This window comes from Bemisia tabaci, chromosome 2 (genome assembly GCF_918797505.1).
Source record: "Bemisia tabaci chromosome 2, PGI_BMITA_v3".
Lineage (NCBI taxonomy): Eukaryota > Metazoa > Arthropoda > Insecta > Hemiptera > Aleyrodidae > Bemisia > Bemisia tabaci.
In genome coordinates this window covers 75,696,080-75,716,786 of record NC_092794.1, presented here as the reverse complement: position 1 = coordinate 75,716,786, position 20,707 = coordinate 75,696,080, and the positions used below count along the sequence as shown (strand labels likewise).

At 38.6% G+C, this 20,707-nt stretch overlaps 1 protein-coding gene across 1 annotated transcript in view; it reads left to right on the top strand.

Annotated features, from left to right (window-relative positions):
• Positions 1-1,252: 1,252 nt before the first annotated feature.
• Positions 1,253-20,707, top strand: part of LOC109039674 (HEAT repeat-containing protein 5B) — a gene marked incomplete at its 5' end in the record, with an annotated part of 181,965 nt that continues 162,510 nt past the window's right edge. Inside the window, 6 exon segments of the mRNA XM_072296271.1 lie at positions 1,253-1,541; positions 5,251-5,388; positions 13,204-13,415; positions 14,296-14,443; positions 16,040-16,150; positions 17,749-17,923. Coding sequence (XP_072152372.1) covers positions 5,263-5,388; positions 13,204-13,415; positions 14,296-14,443; positions 16,040-16,150; positions 17,749-17,923 — 772 coding nt within the window.

Below are 20,707 nucleotides of genomic sequence, written 5' to 3'. Positions count from 1 at the left end.
AAATCAATCATGCAACACCGCCGAATCACCGATGAGCGCTAACCTCACTTGGACAAAAGAGGAGAAATTTCCTATATATTGCACGATTTTCACTGTATATTTTGACATGGTTTTCATATTTATCCACACATTAATTCTTATATAATTAGAGTTTTTTAATATATTACGACAGTTCCGTATATATATTTCAAAATTTCCTATATATCTTGAATATTTCATATATTGCATCATTTCTTATATATTGCAAACATTTTTATCTTTAGTTACAAACGGCCCTTCATAGTTGAAGTCGAAAATGGATTTAAATTAATTAAAATTAAGAGATTTCGAGTTGTTTGGATCATTTGTGTTATCAATCTGCGTTTGTTTACACGACCCACATACGGCAGGGGCACGCAGAGGATCGATAATGGAAATCGTTCAAAAGAGAGATAATATTCTCCGCGCGCAGAAAAATCGATATATCGAAAAAGTGGCGCGCGGAATTATTTTCTGGTGCAGCGCCGGAAAAAACAGTCGGCGAGCAGGAATCGATATATCGAAAATTCTGCGCGCGGAACAGATTTCGGAGCGCCGCGCCGGCGGCGAGCAGGAATCGATATATCGAAAAGTCCGCGCGCGGAACAGATTTGGAGCGCCGCGCCGGAAAAAATAGTTTTGACACAAACGGCGCAAATATATCGAATACCGGCGCGGAATCCGGAAATTCAGAGATTTTCATCGAAAACGGGTTTTTTCTTTCCGCGCGCCGAAAAAAAATTCCGCGCGCCAGAAAAAATTCCGCGCGCGCAAGAAAAGGGTTTTGACACTAACGGCGTTCCATACTATAGGACGCCGTTCTGTTGTGAGCGGGTGATTGTAGCGCATTCTCGCGTAGGATCCCAGTCAACTCAGAGGATTCTTCCCCCGAACCTCGACTCATCCATCGCCCGCTCCAAAAGTGAGGTTAAGCCGGAGATTGAAAAATAACACATAAGGCGGCTGAATTCTTGAAAAATAAGTATATTTTTGGCGTTTTTCGACCCCTTTCGACCTGAAAGGTTGTGCCGCACGCATTGGCTCGATGAAAAATTCGATTTTTCGCAGTTATACGCGATCCTACGGATTTTAAAGAAGTCCATCAACTGATAACAGCAGTGAGTTGCGAGGATCCTACGCGCGATAGCAGCACTAGTACCTGCTCACGAATTTTTACATTGACTCTTACGGGAGTCCAGGGTCCTATAGAACTGGTCCCTGTACTAACTCTCTACTAACCTCACTTCTAGCTGCTTTGCTCTCATTGGTTGTGAAAAAGTGACGCAAATAACACAAAATCGGTAACAGGAAACAATTGTTGCGACGAACAAAATACGACTCTAGTATCACGATGATGTTAAAGGTTAAACAACATAAATTTACAATAATATTAGGTATATGATCCCATCCTCTATTTAAATTTCAAATCCGGCTCCTGGCGCACGATATGATTTTTTGCCGGACTTTCTTAATCTTACCTGCCTGAAACTAGTCTTCCACTGATCATCTCAACTGTTTTCCAGGTAATGTCCTTCTCCGTGCTATTATCACATTAAACGACCGGACTGCAGACTTACTTTTTTCCGATGCAGTTTTTCTTCAACTACCTCTTAACATGCCAGATTTTAGCATAGTATTTATTTAAAGATCCATCACATTACATTCTTGAAAAGTTAGGCAGACATCTCAGTTTTATTTTAAGGTCTTTCAAGTTGAAAAACAATCGCCTGAATCTGTCAAATATTGCCAATGGAGGGATCTGATCGGTGCACACTGATTTTGTGAAGTGCTTGAGCACAATAGAATCGTCATTTTATCAGGTACTTATTCAGGAGGTGCCCAGCAAAATTATAGTCATTTCCAACTGTGTTAGGATAGTTTCTTGTCTAAATCATAGAGTACCTAGTGTCGTAATGTAAATGGGAGAGCTGGTGCCATTTTAAGCATTTTCCAGGTCTCAAATTCTGAGACTCCTGCGTAACGCTGGGTCACTTTTTCGTTGCATAATCGATTGTTTTCAATACATAGGCATAAAGAGAAAAAAGGAGGTGTTTGCAATTCGGGCATCTTGGAATTTTTTTGATGATGAAGTTCGGTACGGTGACTTTTATCATCGATTTTCTTGGAAATGGTGTAGTTTATGAAATAAATTCATTCTACATATCGTGTTTGAAATTATATCATGAGTTGATTTGAGCAAAAAAATCGGACTTGATGGTCTGCTTTTCATACTTTGAATTCCGGATTTTGCTGACCAGGCTGTACCGACCTATGTCACAGGGTACACAATCCTCAAGATGCAAACACCTCTTTTTTTATCTCTGTGATACATAGGGACCTGGCCATCAGATGTAAACGAAAAGAATAGGAATTACTATGTGTTCTACGTTGCCATCTTGGATGGAAAATGTATTGAGGAAGTGACCAAAGCTTGGCGCACACTGGGCTTGGAACTCGTCGACTAGAACATGGTGTCAGCTCTACTGTTTACATTATGACTGTTTAGGGGAGAGGCGGGCATCGTGGAACGGGCGGGCAAAGTGGAATTTGGCCTTTTAAAAAAATCTGTCCGTCCTATGGCGACCCTGGTGGTTAAAATTAAAACTAGAGAGGGTATCAGTCCATTAGAAACTGTTTCTATGCAAAAAATAATAACATAACCAATAAAAAATGACTTCAACAGAAAACCGGCCCTTCGCAAATTTGTTTCGCGCCCGTGAAAACTTATGGGGCCACGGGCAAAGTGGAATGGGCGGGTAAAGTGGAATTCGTTCATTTTAAAAATTTTATTCATCCTTTGGTGCTTGAAATCGAAACTAGAGAGGGTACTTATCCCCTAGAAACTGTTTTTATCCCAAAAGAACAACGTAAGCAATAATAAATCACGGAAGTAACTAGCCGACCCTTGCCAGATTTGTTTCACGCTCGTGAGAGCTTGTTCGTTTTTAGAAGTGTCAAATTAATAAATCCATGAATCCTACTTAATCAGTAATTGCTCTAGTTTCGATTTCAAAAACAAAATTTAACTGAATCGGTTTCTCCTTTTAATTATTAATATAATTTCAAGGAGCGGTGTCTCGAATTCCACTTTGCCCGACTCAAGTCGGGCAAAGTGGAATTTTGCCTCTTCTTTTGTATCTAATTTTCTTGGCGCTTTTTGAAAACTTTTTCGGCTTCTCTCACCTTCTTTTGATAAAAAAGCGATGAAACTTCAATTATAAGTAAACATAATGTTTTAGGTAGTTAAAATAAATAAATTTTCTGTTGCGCGTTGAAAAAAAGTGTTCCACTTTGCCCGGCTCTCCCCTACTCTACGGTCAAAATTGGTGACCCATGATCATGGACGGAACCATGAACTTTTTTGAGAGGGGGCCACCGAAGAGCATCCCATGCAGGGAAACCTGGCTCGCACAGACGATCACCCCAACAAAGGGGGTTTTAAGGACTGCACAAGCTCCATGGGACATTCAGAAAAATTTCCTTAACTCTAAAAGGGAGCCTGCTCAGAAAAATTTTTAAAAGAGAAAGTCGCCTTACTTAAAAGTAATTTTGTTCCTAGTAGCTTTAGGGGCATTTGGGAGGCAGAGAAATTATTTTGATCCCAAAACCTAATGCAAGGGTACAAATAGAATCAGAACATGGTGTGTTTAAGTGGAATGGACCACTAGAGAAGGTACGATTTTAAGCAATCTGATACAAGTTTCTTAACCAAAATTTCATGTAAAAAACGATTTGCGTAACAAAAATTACTGAAACCAACTCCTAAGGAAGATATTAACGTTTTTATTTCACATCGGTTACGAGGAATTTGAACTGCCCGCTCACAAGAAACTCAAAGCTGTACGTGAGTCAAATCTCGCACTACAATGGTTTCAGCAAGCTTCTCAATCGAGCAATGTTCATTTCTCACTATGTGTTGTTCAAACTATTAGCAATTTACTATAGCTGAGCCAAAGCGTCAAGACTGAGGTTGCCAGATTTTTATATCGCAGAGACTCTCATGATAATGTTTAGTGTGCGATGTGATTCTTGTAAAGCATTGTGTTTTAATGAGCGAGTGGTTTGAATTCACTCATCAGGAATCAATATATATCTTTGTAAGGAGTTGATTTCGGTAATTTTTGATGTGCGCATCAAGTTTTACGTGAAATTTTGGTTAAGAGACATGTATCAGAATGCTGAAATTCGTACCTTGTTTAGTGGTCCATTGGAAGCAGAAATCCAGAACTTGAATCATGGCATGGCTTCAATAGAACAGGTGCGGGAACTATAGTTACTGGGTGGAGGATTGGGTTCCAAATCGGCTTCAAATGCACAACGTAGGCTCTTTTAAGAAATAAAATCACCCCATATTTTTCACTGTTTGAAGCATTATTTCCAGGGCATGCATGCGGAATTTGTTTGCTTAAATGAAAGACGCATGAACGAAATCACGCGAGTAGGAAGAAATGCTAAATGAGCTGGAAAAGAAGACAGGATTTTCATATATTTTTAACGAAATGGAGATTGATATAAATGTAAATGCAACCTTAAACTCATTAAATATTTCAGATTTTTTGAAAATTTCCCCTTTTACGCACCTACCTAATTGGTGAAACTTCTTGGCTTTACAAAAACATTCCTCGGAACAGAAATAAAGTTGGGTCTGGAACTCTTACCAGAACAACCAGAACCCTGATGTTGAGAAAATCAGAAGCAAAATTTTCCAACCTTCACAACCGGTTCCAGAATCCTGCTGGATTTGCAGCCCTACTGGTAACTTTTCACGTTTCCCATCATATGATAGTCGCCAGCTTACTTTGTGCTAGGTGAAAATGAGAAGTCCTAGATAGGATCTCTCCCATGGTATTTATATGTATATTTTCACAATATTAAGGCAACTCTTTCGTCTTCCCTCTTCACATTCTGAGTCGAAGCAAGTCTGCAAGATTGCTGCGGCACTTTCTACTCTTATTATTCCCTCTAAATGTCATTATTCCCCTTTTCATTTTTTCATCCGGTCTTTCGGTGAAGTCAGCAATCAAAATTATATTATTTTTGTAGCTTTTTGCAACCAAACCTTTCCCAAGTATACTAATTTTCATTTTTGTCTTTTTAAAAACATGTTTTAGGTATTTTTTTGTTAAGGGCACTAAGTACTTAGCCCTTGCATTCCTACATGAAAATCAATGAAACTAAAATACAATAACCTCAGTCAAAATAAGTTATTAAAATAATATTTTCTCTTTTCAGGAGAAGATAAAAATGGAATTAAGTCACAGTCTAATTTTGAATGAAGCAGCTCTAAATCAACTGCCTGAGAACAAGAGGCCTATTTTTATCTTCGAATGGCTGCGGTATCTGGATAAACTCCTCATAGCAGCTCAAAAGGTAAGTAAAGAAACATGTGATGGGTAGTGAAAGATTCTCTAAGAAGATGAAATTACATCTTAAGTTTGACCGTTATAAACTTATATTGAACCTAACTCAAGCTAGATTTGAACTGACCGCTCTTGAATTTTATGGCACTGTTGATTGCCTCACAACGAAGAAGTTCCACCTTTCAAATTTCGGTGCAAATATTTGTTTTTGAATTTCATTCTTACCCTCCCATTAGTACTCAATTTGTCTATGTCTTTATTTTATTGATTTGAAACGGGAAGACGGCTGACTAGGCCAATATGAGGTACTGCGAGGTAGGCCTCACCTATAGAGGGTCGGTCGGTGAGGAGACGTAACAAAAAGAGACTAGACAAGCGAGTAACGAAAGGAAACAACAGTTTATTGAGCAACGAAAAATACAGTGAAAAGGCACAAATCTACAAAGGTCGCGAAATACATATAAAGAAGACTCAACATGAGGTGAAGAAGCTAATGAGGAAGGGAGGAACCTTGATCGACGGCCAGTTATGCGGAGAGACAAGCGAAGACTGAAGCTCAAGATGGCGGACAGCCGCGGTCACTGCTGGAGAACCAAGATCCGGGGAAGGAGAGTGCTATGCAACGGCCAAACATATCCCCGCGAGAATATGAATGACTGCTGCAGACCGTCACAATCCTCCCCCTCCTAATAGGGACCAGGGGTCCAAAAAAAAGTTTCTCAGGAGGGCTCAGTAAATTACAGCATTAGAATCAGTAAGAAAAAAAAAAAAAAATTAGGTACATGGATTTTCTTTACTGACAATCACTACAATAGTTATTATTTACTGACAATTCTGAATTTATCAAATGTACAAATCTGTTTTAAAAACCTGATATTTGACAATTTTAAATTTTTTAAAGAAATTCATAACTGAAATCAAGTCGTTATAAATATTTACGAGAAATTATAGTTCTATCAAATTTTTCACCAAAACATTGAATCATTATCAGTGAAATCACTATCAGTTATAAGAAATTAAAGTTCTATCAAATTTTCACCAAAGATTTAAGCATTACGTCCGTACTGTCAGTACTAAATAGGACAATCAAGACCAAATTTACGAAGTACAACTACAAATTCTTATGAAAAAAATAGTATTATCAAAACCATGTTTTCAAATTACAAATACAAGTTTTCACAATAATAAAAGAAATTAAAGTCTTTTCAAGACAATGGAAAAATTCAGAGTTTGAAACTCTCAGTACTAATCAGGACATTCAAGTCAATGCGAATTTGACGAAAATTAAAATACGATCAAGTCGAAATTTACAAAGGTGAAGCACAAATTTTTACAAAAATTAAAGAATTTTCGAGACCATAGAAAATTTTTTACAAACATTTCAGGTTTAGAAACTGAAAGGCCTTGAATGCACTAAGTTATCCAGTTGGAATATTAGAATGTGTGTAATGAAAGGTTCAGCACTGAGAAAAGAAAATCAATTAATCGATCAATTGGATCAAGTCTCACAATGTGGTGTTTAAAGCTTGCCCGAGCCAAAGCGTTGGAGAGAGGCTTTTTTCTTTTACAGAAAGACAAAGTAGGTGTCAACACCGGCGGCACTAGGCCGGAGGACTAGTGAGAGTCTGTAAGAACAAAAAGATGCAGTTCACTATGTTAACAGAGGTAGCATACCCAAGATAAGCTCGAGGGGAGAGGCTACATGTTAAGTGGAACTTGACATGACACCAGAGCAGATGCTGACCAGCACAAGGCGACATCGCGAAAGCGCGAGTGCGCAAGTGCATTTTAAAAAAAGAAACTGAGTGTGCAAATTAACAGAGGTAGCATGCGCAAGATAACTTCGAGGGGAGAGGCTACATGTTAAGAGAAGATCAAGGCAACTGTATATCAACACAATAAAAGGCCAGTAAGAATAAGTAAATTCTATTCAGAAAACTGAGTGCAGACAAGAAAATTCATAGAAAAAGAACTGAAAGGGCATTTTTGATAATTTTTAACATAGAAATTGTTTACTAATCATTTTAAATTCTCAATTCCAAATAGAGACACTTATCAGTAAATTACGGTTTTATTTTTTAAAGTTTTCTCCTAGCTCTGACTTAATACAAAATTACATACAGATGCAAATCCATCATTGAACTACTAAACTTGCATATAATAGGGAAACAAACAATTTCGGACCTTAAGGTACCACTCGTACAATCTTTACCCTGAGTGTCCTTTTTGGTGACCAACAGAAAGTTTTTCAATTAAGCAGAGGATAGAAAATTTGTTTGCAATAAAAAAAAAAAAATTTAGAAGAATAGAAAAATTGTGGAAAATTGGAAAAATCGTGGAAAATTGGAAAAATTGAAAAATTGTGGAAAATTGGAAAAATTGTAAAATTTTGGAAAAAGGACCCCGCACACCTCTTATGGGAAGCTGCACCATGAAGAATTGACTTTTGACTTATGCATTTTGATTCTCCTCAAGATGCTGATCAAAAGTTATAATTGCGCCAACTTTCTACAATGCACAGTTTTCGCAAAAAACCTATGAGAAGATTCAATTATTCGGCGACTATGAATAAAAAAGAACAAAGCATTTGAGAACAGGCCCGATGTGAATGAGGAAAAACCGTAGCGCGTGTCCGTCTTCTTATCTGTACCTGCCGACTCAGGGGCTATCTCCCTCCCGCACTCGCCCGGTAGATGTTCAGACTTTCCTGTTCTTATGCTCCTCAAGAATCTGATTTGGATGGTGGTCGAGCAAAACGGCGTGCGGAATCCGAGATAAGACTGCCGCTCGGTGCGGGAATCCCCATGATTTCCTTGTTGACACACAGCCGCTTGTCAATTGAGTACTGAAATGAGGATTCTTTCTGGCTTTTTATCACCGAATAATTGAATCTTCTCATAGGTATTTGCGAAAACGGTGTATCGTAGAAAGTTGGCGCAATTATAACTTTTGATCAGCATCTTGAGGAGAATCGAATGACATAAGTCAGAAGGCAATTCTTCATGGTGCAGCTTCCCATAAGAGGTGTGCGGGGTCCTTTGAAAAAATTAAGCAATTACAATTACAATTTAACAACTACAGTTATTTCTCCTGAACTATTTATCAAATTTACAATTTATGAGCAATGTGTATTCAAAGGGCAATCGGGAATAATCTCTCTCCAAAAAGGCAAAAAGGAAGATATTTACAGACAGAAGCAAGTATATTATTGAACAACTAAACTTGCATTAAAAATTCAAAACAAAAACTTCGGACCTTACGGTACCACTCCTACAGTCTTTACTCAGAGTGTCCTTTTTGGTGACCAACAAAAAGACTGGTAATTTGCAAGTTGGAGAGAGGAAACACATTACTATTTTCATTACTATTTTACATGTATGAAAGGTCAGTACAATGTTTTACAATTTCATTTTTGGCCATTGTTTATTTCAAGAAAGAGGAAGGTTAAGTCTAACTCAGTATACAATAACCACATAACTACAACATTTTAGTTCTCCGCCTGTCAGTTGTAGGAAAATGAAATTTTAAGACAAATTATAAAAAAATCATACAAAAGGATGAAATTTAAAGAGGAAAAGGCGCAGAATACCTGTTCAGGCCTAGAAACTAGATACTCTGGAAAAGTCAAAGTCAGTGTTTGGTTGATACTCGCTATCCGCCCATACTCGATAGGGTAGGAATTTCTTTTAACAGGTCACAGTTAGGAAGGTTTTAACTTACTAACTAAAGCGGAGGGGACACTTAAATTTAATATCACAGAGAGGGGGAGGGGGGGTCCGTTCAGAGAAAAATGCAGAATGGTGTTTCACACAACGTTATAACAAGAAATGAAACTGCCATATCTGGCCAAAGAATGGCAAATTTCTCTGTTTATCTGCTGCAAAAAAAAAAAATTATATTCGTAATCAGATGGCCTTTCGGGAAACCAAACGGAGGCCCAACTGATCAGAAATAAATTGGCACAAGTAAGTTGGTTCACAAAATAAACTGGTAGAAACTCAAAAAAATAAGTTTGCTTAAACGTGTTAAGCCAAATGTATAGGAAGAAAAAAATTTTGGTGGGGCATACAACATCCCATTCATTCGAGATAATAATGAAACAAAAGAGACACGAAATCAAATGACAGGAGGCGTTAATCAAAGGATTCTACATAACATTCTCGCATGGAAAATTCTCAGAGAAAAGTAAATTTACATTGGATTATTACTTGCTCGTGTTACGACCAATCCACACCCATAGTCATAAGTAACAAAATTAAAATTCTTAAAAGAATTTCAGTCTACTGTTTGCTTTGTTTATAATTGCAACTCACACATACAAAGCAAGGAAAATTACATGATTTGAGTCTACAATTTTAAACATTCTTTCATTCACTGACTCTATTCTACGACGGACGCTGCTGTGCTATTACATAACGTTTGTAAAGAGGATGAAAAGTTCAAAGTTTAGGATACAAAGTATACAATACAAAAGCTTATTTGAATTTACTTTCCATTAGTACAATGAAAAAACGGTACAATCGAGGAAATTTCGGTAAAGACACTCATCTTTAAAATCACTCATTACTTTAAAATTACTTGTTTATCTTGGTATCAGTCTCAGCTTTTAGGTTCAGAAGTTTTGGGGAGAAACTTCTTGAGCTGCGTGACATGAGCACGCTTTACAACAATTTTGCTGTCGGATAGATCAGACAACAGAATGGAGACAGGAGAGGTAAATCTCATTATTTGGTATGGGCCTTCAAAGCGAGGTGATAATTTGGCCATTTTCTTATTAATTGTACTACTCAAATGATGAGTTTTCCAATATACCAGATCTCCAGTTCTGAAGTTATGGTCCGCCCGACCGCAATCAAATTGCTTTTTCCTGCGGTTATAGGCCGCTTGCAAATTTTTCTTTGCTTTATCCCAATTCTCTTGGATGTTTTTGGGACTTTCAGGCAAAAGATCTGTTATATGCCATTGAAGGGCTAAAGGCATATTTGGCTGAAAAGTGAACACAAGATCGTGTGGCGTGAATTGATGTGCGTCGTGCCTAGAATAGTTGAATGCTTGGACTAACCAGTCCAAACCCTCATCCTATCGATTTTGGGAATTAGAATGATACGCGATTAATGCGCTCTTTAAATTTCGATTAACTCTTTCCACCAGATTTGGCTTAGGCTAATAAGGTGATGTTGAAATGGCTTGGATTCTACGATTAAATAACCAACGTTTTACCTTATTAGAACGAAAGCATTTGGCATTATTGCTCACTACAGAACGGGGAAGACTAGCATATTTGAAAACTTGATCCTGGTAGGGATGCTACTTGATGCTAGTAGATGATTTTGTTGGAGATATCCAAGAAAATTTGGTGAATGCATCAGTCATTACGACTACAAAACAGTTTCCACGAGTAGAACGAACGAGTGGGTCTACAAAATCAACGTAGACTTTCTCCATGGGAGAATAGGCAGCATCGCTAGACAAATGACCAACTTTTTGCTTCAAGTTTGGTTTGCTAACTGCACACAAGTGGCACGCTTTAACTAATTCGCGCATTTCTGCAACTAAATTTTCAAAAGTAAACAACTGTTGGATGTTATCAATTGTTTTTCTGCATCCTTAGTGACCACCTAACATTGACTCATGATAAAATTTGAAGATCATTGGTTTCAATACAGTTGGCACTACAATTCGGGATTTACGGCAATGTGGTGGGGTGAAACAGAGAACACCTTTAGAGAGAGAATAATTTTTTACTACTTCCTTTTTTGTCAGCTTGTCGATGATGGGGCCAAGCTCAGGATCACCCTTTTGGGGTTCTGCAATGTCAATGAATGTGAGAGGAAAGTCAGCTAATTCTGGGGATAACATGCAATTCAATTTTGGGCTCACTTTCGGCTCTGGGACATCTTCTTGTTCGATTTCTAACCCTGCCTGGGGCTGGTCATCAAACATACGAGACAAAGCGTCTGCAATTACATTTTCGGTACCGCGAATATGGACAGCTTGGTACTGAAAACTAGAAATATGCGAAACCCATCGCGCTAGACGGCCCTGCTGTCTCGGATGTTCGAGTAACCAACTCAAAGCCTGGTTATCCGTCTCTAAGAGAAACTCTCGGTGGTCTAGATAGGGACGAAAATGTTCCATTGAGAGAATTGCAGCCAAACATTCCTGCTCATAAGTACCAAACTTGGCCTCGGCATTGGTCAAGCGCTTTGAAAAGTAAGCTATTGGCATTCTCACGCCATCACAATCCTGTAATAGGGCACCACCCACAACTCACAACTCGCCCACTTGCATCTGTTTGCAAAATAAACGGAACATCGAAACGAGGTACTGCAAGGATTGGGGGGTTGATAATTGCATTCTTTAACTCTTTGAAAGCTTGTTATCGTTCGGGTCCCCAAACAAACTTAACATTCTTTCGCCACAAAGCATTCAAGGGTGCCGCTTTATCTGCAAAATTTAGTAAACATTTTGAAAAGAAACCTATCATCCCGACGAAACGGGCTTTGCCCTTAACAGTTGTCAGAGGAAGATGATCTCGGATGGGTTGAGTGCGGGATGGGTCTATTTGGACTGATCGATAGGATACCAAATGACTTAGAAAAACAAACTGCTTAACAGCAAGTTTTAATTTGGCAGGATTAATAGTTAATCCAGCTTTCTGTAACCTTGACAAGACATCATCTAGGAAGGTCATCGATTCATCAAAGGTTTCTGCGAATAGGACAATGTCATCCAAGTAATTGACCAAACTCTTGTATTTCAGATCAGAAAATATCCTATCGATCATTCGCGTTAAAACACATCCACCCACACTCAACCCAAATGGGACTCTTTTATAGTGATAAATGTTCCATAGGACCATGAGTGCGGTAATTTCCTTGGATCTTTCATCCAGAGGGATTTGATGGTACGTCTGGTTTGGATCGATCACACAAAAGTATTTGGCATTGCCAAAAAAAGAAAAAGCGGTTTTCATATCGTGTACAGGAATGTTTTCGAATTAAATTTTCTTGTTGAGACGTCTGCAGTCGACCACTAACCGCCACTTTTTGTCTTCCTTTGCACCCTTAGGCACAGGGAAGGCAGGTGAAGCGTAGCTAGAGGTAGGTAATTCTACGACGTTGTCTTCGATTAATTTATTGACGAGGCCTCGAGTTGGACAAAGCCGAAAAGGCAAACTGCTCACAGGTGTCTCGTCTTTGAGACGGATTTTATACCGGGGGGATTTTATACAGGTCTTTTTTATCTTGTGCCTTTCAGCAATCTGTAAATGCTAGAATTTTGGGCTGATATTCAGCACCGGATTTACCTATTTGCTGCCCATGGGCCACCTGTATTTTGCTGCCCCCTTCTCATCTGTATTAAAACATCAATAAGAACCATCAAGTGGTTGAGCCGTAGGGGGGGGGGGGGGGGGATAGGGTGCATGAGATTTGTTTACCCCTGTTAGGGGCACTGTTTTTGAAAGGCCTGTTCACTCCAGCATAAGTTCTTGGAACTTTGCGCAAAAGTTAAAGTAGCTCCCTCTTGTACCACGAAAAGACCAAACTTAGAAATTATTATATTGATACTCTTGGAAAATAAGAGATATTGCTGCCTTTTTTCGTTTGTAATTTTTTTTTCTGAGTCCGATTTTTTTTTTGATACCTATGTTTAAAAAATACGCAAAATCCCCCCCCCCCCATAATTACTGTTGTGGGCCGCAGCCCATGGCCCCTCCCCCCCAGCAAAAAAAAAAAAAAAAAACTGGCCCTGCAGATATTGTTTTGAATTGCTGAGCTATTTTTCAACCAATCCATTTTTAGAATGTATTTTCTTTTCGCAGTCTGATATCAAAGAGTGTCAGAAGAAATTAGTAGACCAGTTAATGCAACTTATTCAACAGTGCCCAGGACCTCCAACAAGACAACTGATCGCTCACTGCTTGGCCACCTTATTCAGTGTAGGGGACACATTTCTACTCTTTGATACTGTCAACCACTGCAACGACATTTTGAAGAACAAGGATGACTCCTCTAGCTCTACAACCACAAAACTGTAAGTTGATCACTGTGAGTCCCTATACAAAATAATGAACCTGGTTTCTTGCAACTTTTCAACCTGAAATAATGATACAAGATTATGGTGTTTGAATTAAATGAGGGAAACAAAAAATGCATAAGAATCGACAATGCTTCATAAACATGCAAGGACAGAGAAGATGAACTGTAAGTTCTTCCAACGCAGTGAGAAAAATCATTGTTAAAAACGGCAGGGGTCCCGTTTCTTCCTGCTTTAGTTAGTCAAAAATTCGCAAATTTTTGAGTATGTAAGCTCAACCCAATGCAATTGGTAGAAAATGAATTGTTCTTTCGGATGCAGCCACAATCAGCTTGGTTGTTTCGCTTATTTTAAAGTTATGACACCAGCCCTGGTACTTTTGACATACTCTACGTATACGGTTATGCCAACATCTTTGGAGAGAATAATCATCATTTGAAGGAATTTGAGAAGGTACGATAAATATCTTTAATGCTAGTATCTGATTCCTTGTAATTTTTAACAATCTCGCCCAATTTTAGCAGAGTTACATGGCAGAGGCAGTCTTTTTGAAAGAAATTACTTGATTTCCAACTTCATTAAATCTCACCAGTTGGTACTCACGTATTCAGTATGTAGGAATCTTGAACCCTCAATCTTTTTATTTCAAATGGACGCATAGTATATCCTCATTCAGTTGGTGAATTATGGTAGGATAAATAATTGTCATGAAAAGAAGCTACCCATGAAGGAGAACAAAAAAGAGAATAAACTCTTGAAAGGATAACCAATTGCCACCTTATATTTGATCTTATTCCATCATTTTTTTGGTGAACGTAGACTGTGACACTCAATCGGTAACAAATTCAGTCTCATTTTTAACTCTTACTTGTTTTAGTGCTGCTATCAGCTGTGTGGGAAGCATGTACGAGAAGCTGGGTCGGATGATGGGGAGATCCTACGAAGAAACAGTTCAGATGCTCATTAAATCATTGCGGAGTGCAGACTCTCAAATGCGAGTTGAAATCATGATGACTCTGGAAAAGGTATGTTTTATAATATGTCCAAGACCAATTTATGAAGCAGGGTGTCTAGCGACCGGGAAAACCGGGAAAGTCAGGGAAGAAAAACGCAAAACCGGGAGGGAAGCGAACTCCCGTCGAAGATCGCGATTTTTTGCATAACTTTACGGCGTTTCGATGTTTAGCCGTGCAGCGCTCCCTCCTGGTCTGAGGTGCCATCTGAACCGTTAGTGCTGACATAGAATAAAGAGACTACGTAGCGTAGTCTCTTTATTCTATGGTGCTGACTAGTGGTGCTCCCTCTCTCTATCGCTTTGTTGCGTCCTCTAGAGTCCCTTTATACCCAGAGTTAAGACAACTCGATTGTCAGCTGACTGGCAGCCAGCCTTGGCTGGCCATTGAGGCACAAATGAGTGCACACAAACGAACGATATTGAGGGTAAGGATAAGGAATCCTGCGATGTCTGTCATCCAAAAACAACAACATCAACAAAATTGATCAATTAAAAGGAAAATGAGATTGGTTTGTGAATAATTGCTTAATCTATTTTCATTTTGGACCGATGGAAATAACAATTTACTCTTGATAAACCACAATTAGGTAATATTTTCATTATTTTTTTTCACATTCGAGGCACCGCCATCTTGGTGCACTCGTTTGTGACTCCATGAGCGAGAACCAATCAGAATTGGATTTTTTTTAGGCCACTTTCAACCCAACCAAAAGTGAGTTGTCGTAACTCTGGGTATAAAGGGACTAGCGTCTGCGACGCCTCCTTTAGCGTCCGCGACGCCTCCTTTAGTGTCCGCGACGCCTGTGGAAGTGTCCGCAACGCCTTTTGAAGCGTCCACGACGCCAAAGCGTCCGCGACACCTCTGGAAGTGTACTATTTCTTCCTCTATTTATTTAATTCTCGAATTTGCAAATTTCTATAAGGTTTTTTGAAGTAACAAGCAAAGATCTTCCAAAGCATTACTATTAGGTACAAATTATGATGTAAGAGTGGAAGAAAGAAAAGAATCTTTTTTACGAGAGTCTCCGATGACACCCGAAAACCGCAGAAAGGTTTTTATTCTGGAATTGTAATCCATTGCTTTGAAGAGTGTAAAACATCGTACAGACTGAAAGCAAATCTTGGTAAAAGGTCATGGAAAGTCAGGGAGAAAGAAAATTCAATAGGTCAGGGAAAATCTTGAAAGTCAGGGAGAATGAAAAGAAAAATTTGCTAGACACCCTGTAAAGGTCAGTTGTTCCTTTAGATGAGTTTTGAGACCCTGCTGGGCATTGGCAGTGAGAAGTTTTAATGCAATGCATTCTCTATGGTAGAAACCAATGCCTTATTTTGGCTGCAAGTGAGTGAGGGGTGGGTGAGAACTGTGTGAGGGTTATCTTCAAAACCTATTAGAGTAGCCCTCTATCAATGGTGTGAATATCACCAATATTTTAAGGGGGGCATTTTTTGAGATCCTTTTTGCAATCAATCAGCACGAGAATGCCTTCAAAGTTTCAATTTTACTCTCATGAGATCATACATATTCCACAAAAATTAAGTTTTCTTTTCAGTTTATCATAGCTTTGCCGAAAAGAATATGTCTCTACTTATTTTCCGTTTCTTGCAGGTTTGTTGTGGTATGGGCAATGCAATATCGAATGTACATCGTGAAATCTTCAAGGCTGCCCGCTCCTGTTTAGCAGATAGGGTTATGGCAGTGCGTAGTGCTGCTTCCAAGGTTTGTCATGAACGCAAAAGTTTTCATACTCTTATTGCATAAGTCAACCTAATAAAAAAAAAGTATTCCTGTGAATTATGAAGTAAAAGCTGATTAATGTAGCTTTCATACTGTTGTGACTGAAGTTGTTATTCGTACTAAACATAATCTAATACACCAAGATGATTGAAAAGGGTTCACTATGACATTTACAAATGTGTATGACAACATTCTGATGGAAATAAATAATTCCGCATGAACTAAGGCTGTCCCAAAAAAAACTGAGAGTGGGCCTGCTCTGAGCAAACTATTACAGCTATGGAGGTATGGATTGCAGGACCTTGTACCTTAATTCATCAGCTTTCTAATGAGACCTTGTACCTTAATTCATCAGCTTTCTAATGAGACCTTGTTGAGCTCATTTGGTGAAAAATTCGCATTTTCACGGCGATTTTTCGATATTGTGTAGAAAAAAAACCCTCCCAAAATTTTTAGTTGCGTTTTACTCTCTAACTCAAGGCTGTGAGGTCCCAGTAACATTGGAAGTAAACTTCGCAACCTTCTGCTTGCAAGTTATGACCAATCTGTAATCGTTTTCATGGAAAATGAACATTTCCCTCCTCTATAAGCTCAGCAAATTCAATATTGTCCAAAAGTTGATGGCCAAGTCAGATTTTTCAAGCTCGAACATTTGTAAATGTCATACTGAACCTTTTTCAATTATCTTGGTGTATTAGATTATGTTTAGTACGAATAACAACTTCAGTCACAACAGTATGAAAGCTACATTAATCAGCTTTTACTTCATAATTCACAGGAATACACAAGCTGACTTTTTATGACACAATGAAGTCTTTAGGCTATGAAAAAATTGTGCTTCCGCTACTCAATCAATTTTATCCCCCTAGAAATGCTCATTCCTCTCAACATTTCAGAGGCATGTATTTCATAGCACCTGAGGTTGAAGGTAAAACAGTAATACCTATCTCTGTTTAAAATTCTGAGGGAACATCATTGGTATGTAACAATGGAGATGAAATTGCATATATGTAACATTAGCGCTTTATTTTTCTCAAGCTCTGTGCCAGTCTTAGACAAAGCCGTGTTGAACTGCATTGAAACTAAGTTAATTTGACAAAACAAGACGAAGCCCTATCCTAACCATGTAATGCAGGATGATTTGAGGTTAATACACCAAACTACAGGAGGGTGCTCTATGGGTCAAAATACTTTTAGACTTAGAACTTCACCTAATTTTAACTGGAGATTTTTTTCTCTGATGAAATTTTTTCCCCAAGTGTTTTTTGCAGGGTCTACAATCCTCTCAAATTCCTGGGAAATTAATTGTTTTCCATGTATTTTGGCAACGGTAATTCACCAAATCTCATTAAAATTGGTATGTATAACTAGTGTAGCTGTTTGAAAAATTTGATTTATCTTAGGAGGGTTTCAATGTTTCTATAACGGCGTAAAGGAAAAATGTGGTAGAATGAAAAAACTATATTTTGGCCAAAAGAATCGATTCATAAAAAATTCCTTTTTCTGTTTGGAACACCTTTATTAATTGAGGAATATTTATTTTGGTACGATTACAGTTAAAATTTCTTCTTTTTTTCAAGTGTTTACTAGAAATGCTTAAGCATGCACCATTCATGTACACTGTTGAGCTGGAAAATCTGACGAGTTTATGTTTCCGGGCGTTTGACGGCTCCAGTTATGAGGTACGGTGTAATGTGGCGAAGCTTCTCGGAACTTTAATTGCAACCACACAACTTCCGAATAATAATCAGTCTAGTAAGTTCAAGTATTTATTTTGAAAAAGCTGATGGATGATATCCTTATCACCTTGATCATACAATTAAGTCCACCTTATCCTTCAGAAAAAAATTATAGCAACAGAAAGACTGTACTCCAGTTTTTTTTTTCATTCACCTAGACCATCATTCAACGACTTTTCAGTTTGATCCAGACCGCCCCTACTAGGCTTTTTCCTCGTTTATTTTAGGTGTTAGGAATTTGAAACTTTTTAGTGCTGCTTGAAGTTATTAGACCTCCATTTTCGTAAAAAATCGATTCTTTGTATTAAGGTTCCTGTGATGATGTGAGCATGTTTATTCTAGCCATACTTTAAGATTTTGGATGTGTTTTGGACTAAAATAATGTAATTGTACACAATATTCACGTCTTATTTAAGATGGAGTCTACTTTCTTGTGATCGTAAAAATTGTGGTCCTGCATTCTGTAATTAAGACATCATTTCGCATCTTCCTAACCTCATCCTTGGTGTGTCCTAAAAAAATCTATGAACAATCTTCCACACGAGGTTTTTGGACCATGAAAAGGATTCGTTGCTGACAAAAGATACAGCCTACTGAGTACTCCTTTTGTGGGTAAAATTGCACAAAATACAGGCGAAACACATAAAAAATTTTTAAAATCCCTTCTTAACTACTTAATTTGAGTAGTACTTATTGCGCCTTTCAAATTTACCACTTCTATGAGCGGTTTTCTAAGAAGGGGAGGCTATCGATTGTCCTCCTCAGATCGGGTTCAAATTTCGCAGAAAGGTAGAATAGGGAATTATAAGACCCCTATTTTTTTTTTTAGCGGCTCTGATGCTAGCACCTAGAGCTGCTATTCCGGTCGGTCTCTGCAGTGGATGTTACCAATGGTACATCTACCATTGGTTAGAGCGCGCGTTGGTACGTGGGAATCGTCGCCATTTTCGGCTGTGGACCTTGCCATGATTTTATTTTAATTCATTGTTTTCTCCTGAGCGAATGATATGTTGTGTAGTGTATTTTTGGAATCATGGTGATACTGTCGATAATTCAAAACTTGTCTGTGCTTTAATCTCGTATTGAAAAAAATGTACTTAACGTTTAAAATCTGAATTTTCAAAACGACAAGTTTTCGCGCTTTTTTGGAAGAATGCCGTGTTTGGAGCCTCCTAGTCTTACTACTTCATGGACGGATTCGTCCCTAGTGGCGTTGTTGTGTATTAATGCCTAAAATGCTAAGTCGGCTCCTGTTCACTCGATTTTCATGAAACTCGGTATCCGGAAGCATTTTTCAACAGGGAACTCAAATTTTTGGTCAGATTTTCAAAATTTCAAAATCAAAGATGGCGGTCGTGACCTAAAATGCTAAGTCGGCTCCTGTTCACTCGATTTTCGTAAAACTCGGAATCCGGAGATATTTTTCAACGGGAAACTCGAATTTTAGGTCAGATTTTCTAAATTTCAAAATCCAAGATGGCGGCCGTGGCCTAAAATGCTAAGTCGGCTCCTGTTCGATCGATTTTCGTGAAACTCGGTATTCGGATGTATTTTTCAACAGCAAACTCGAATTTTTGGTCAGATTTTCAAAATCTCAATATCGAAGATGGCGGCCGTGGCTTAAAATGCTAAGTCTGCTAATTGTGGATGAGGACGAAGATAACACATTCGCCACTATTCACCATACTTCGTTAAAAAAAGTAAATTCGTTCTTTTAAAAGTTAATAGCTATGAGGGGCGGCTCGCGAAACAAGTGGCAAGTTCATCGCGAAGCGAGGAACTGGGGGTCCAGGGCCACTCCCCGGCTAGGCGTGACAGCTCGCACAGCGAGCTGAACACGGCTAGTAGTTTATATATGTCTTGGATATGAGCGGCCCAGAGTCGCTCTTCAGCGGCAGTGCGCTGGAGTTACTGCTTGTTTTTTTTTGTGCCAATGCCCAGCCGATTTTGAGTTATGAATTTTCGAAGTTGCCATTTTTTTGTGTCAGCAACGCGCTCAAGTTGAGCCTATTGTGCGCGCACCTTTTAATGGATCCGAGTGCCACACGGAAAATGTGAGCTGGTTGGCCTGGCGGCAGCGTACGTGCCTATGGTACTGGAGGTCCAGGGGTCGATCCTTGTCCTGGAGATCTCTTTGTACCATTGATTATTTTGTTTTTCAATTGCTTCATCACAAAAAATTGTAAGTCACCTTGTAAAAATTATGATGCTAATTATTTCTTTTCTTTTTTGTCAAACAATCATTTAAAACAAATACCTAAAAAAATAATTAGCATCATAATATTTAGAAGGTGACTTACAATTTGTTGTGATGAAGCAGTAAAAAAAACAAAATAATCAATTGTAAAAAAAGATCGCCAGGACAAGGATCGAACCCTGGACCTCCGGTACTGTAGGCAAGTGCGCTGCTGCGAGGCCAAGCGGCTCACATTTTGCACGTTGATCGTATTAAAAGGTGCGTGCACAGTAGGCTCAACTTGAGCGCGTTGCTTACACGAAAAAGCGGCAACTTCAAAAATTCATAACTCAAAAACAGCTGGGCATTGGCGCAGAAAAAGAAAAAAAAAAAAAAAAGAAGGTGTTCCTATATTTCTCCACTCTGCCAAATTTGAATCTGATCTGAGGAGGACAATCGGTAACCTCCCCTTGTAAGTTGCGAGCAAGCACACTTGCCTAGAGAGAGGGACGCAAACTGATTTTAAGCGTTAGTTTTCTCTTTTAACATTTTTTGTTCCAATACAAATGCTTTAAATCAATTACAATCATCCTTATGAAAGATATGTAACACTTTACGAGATGG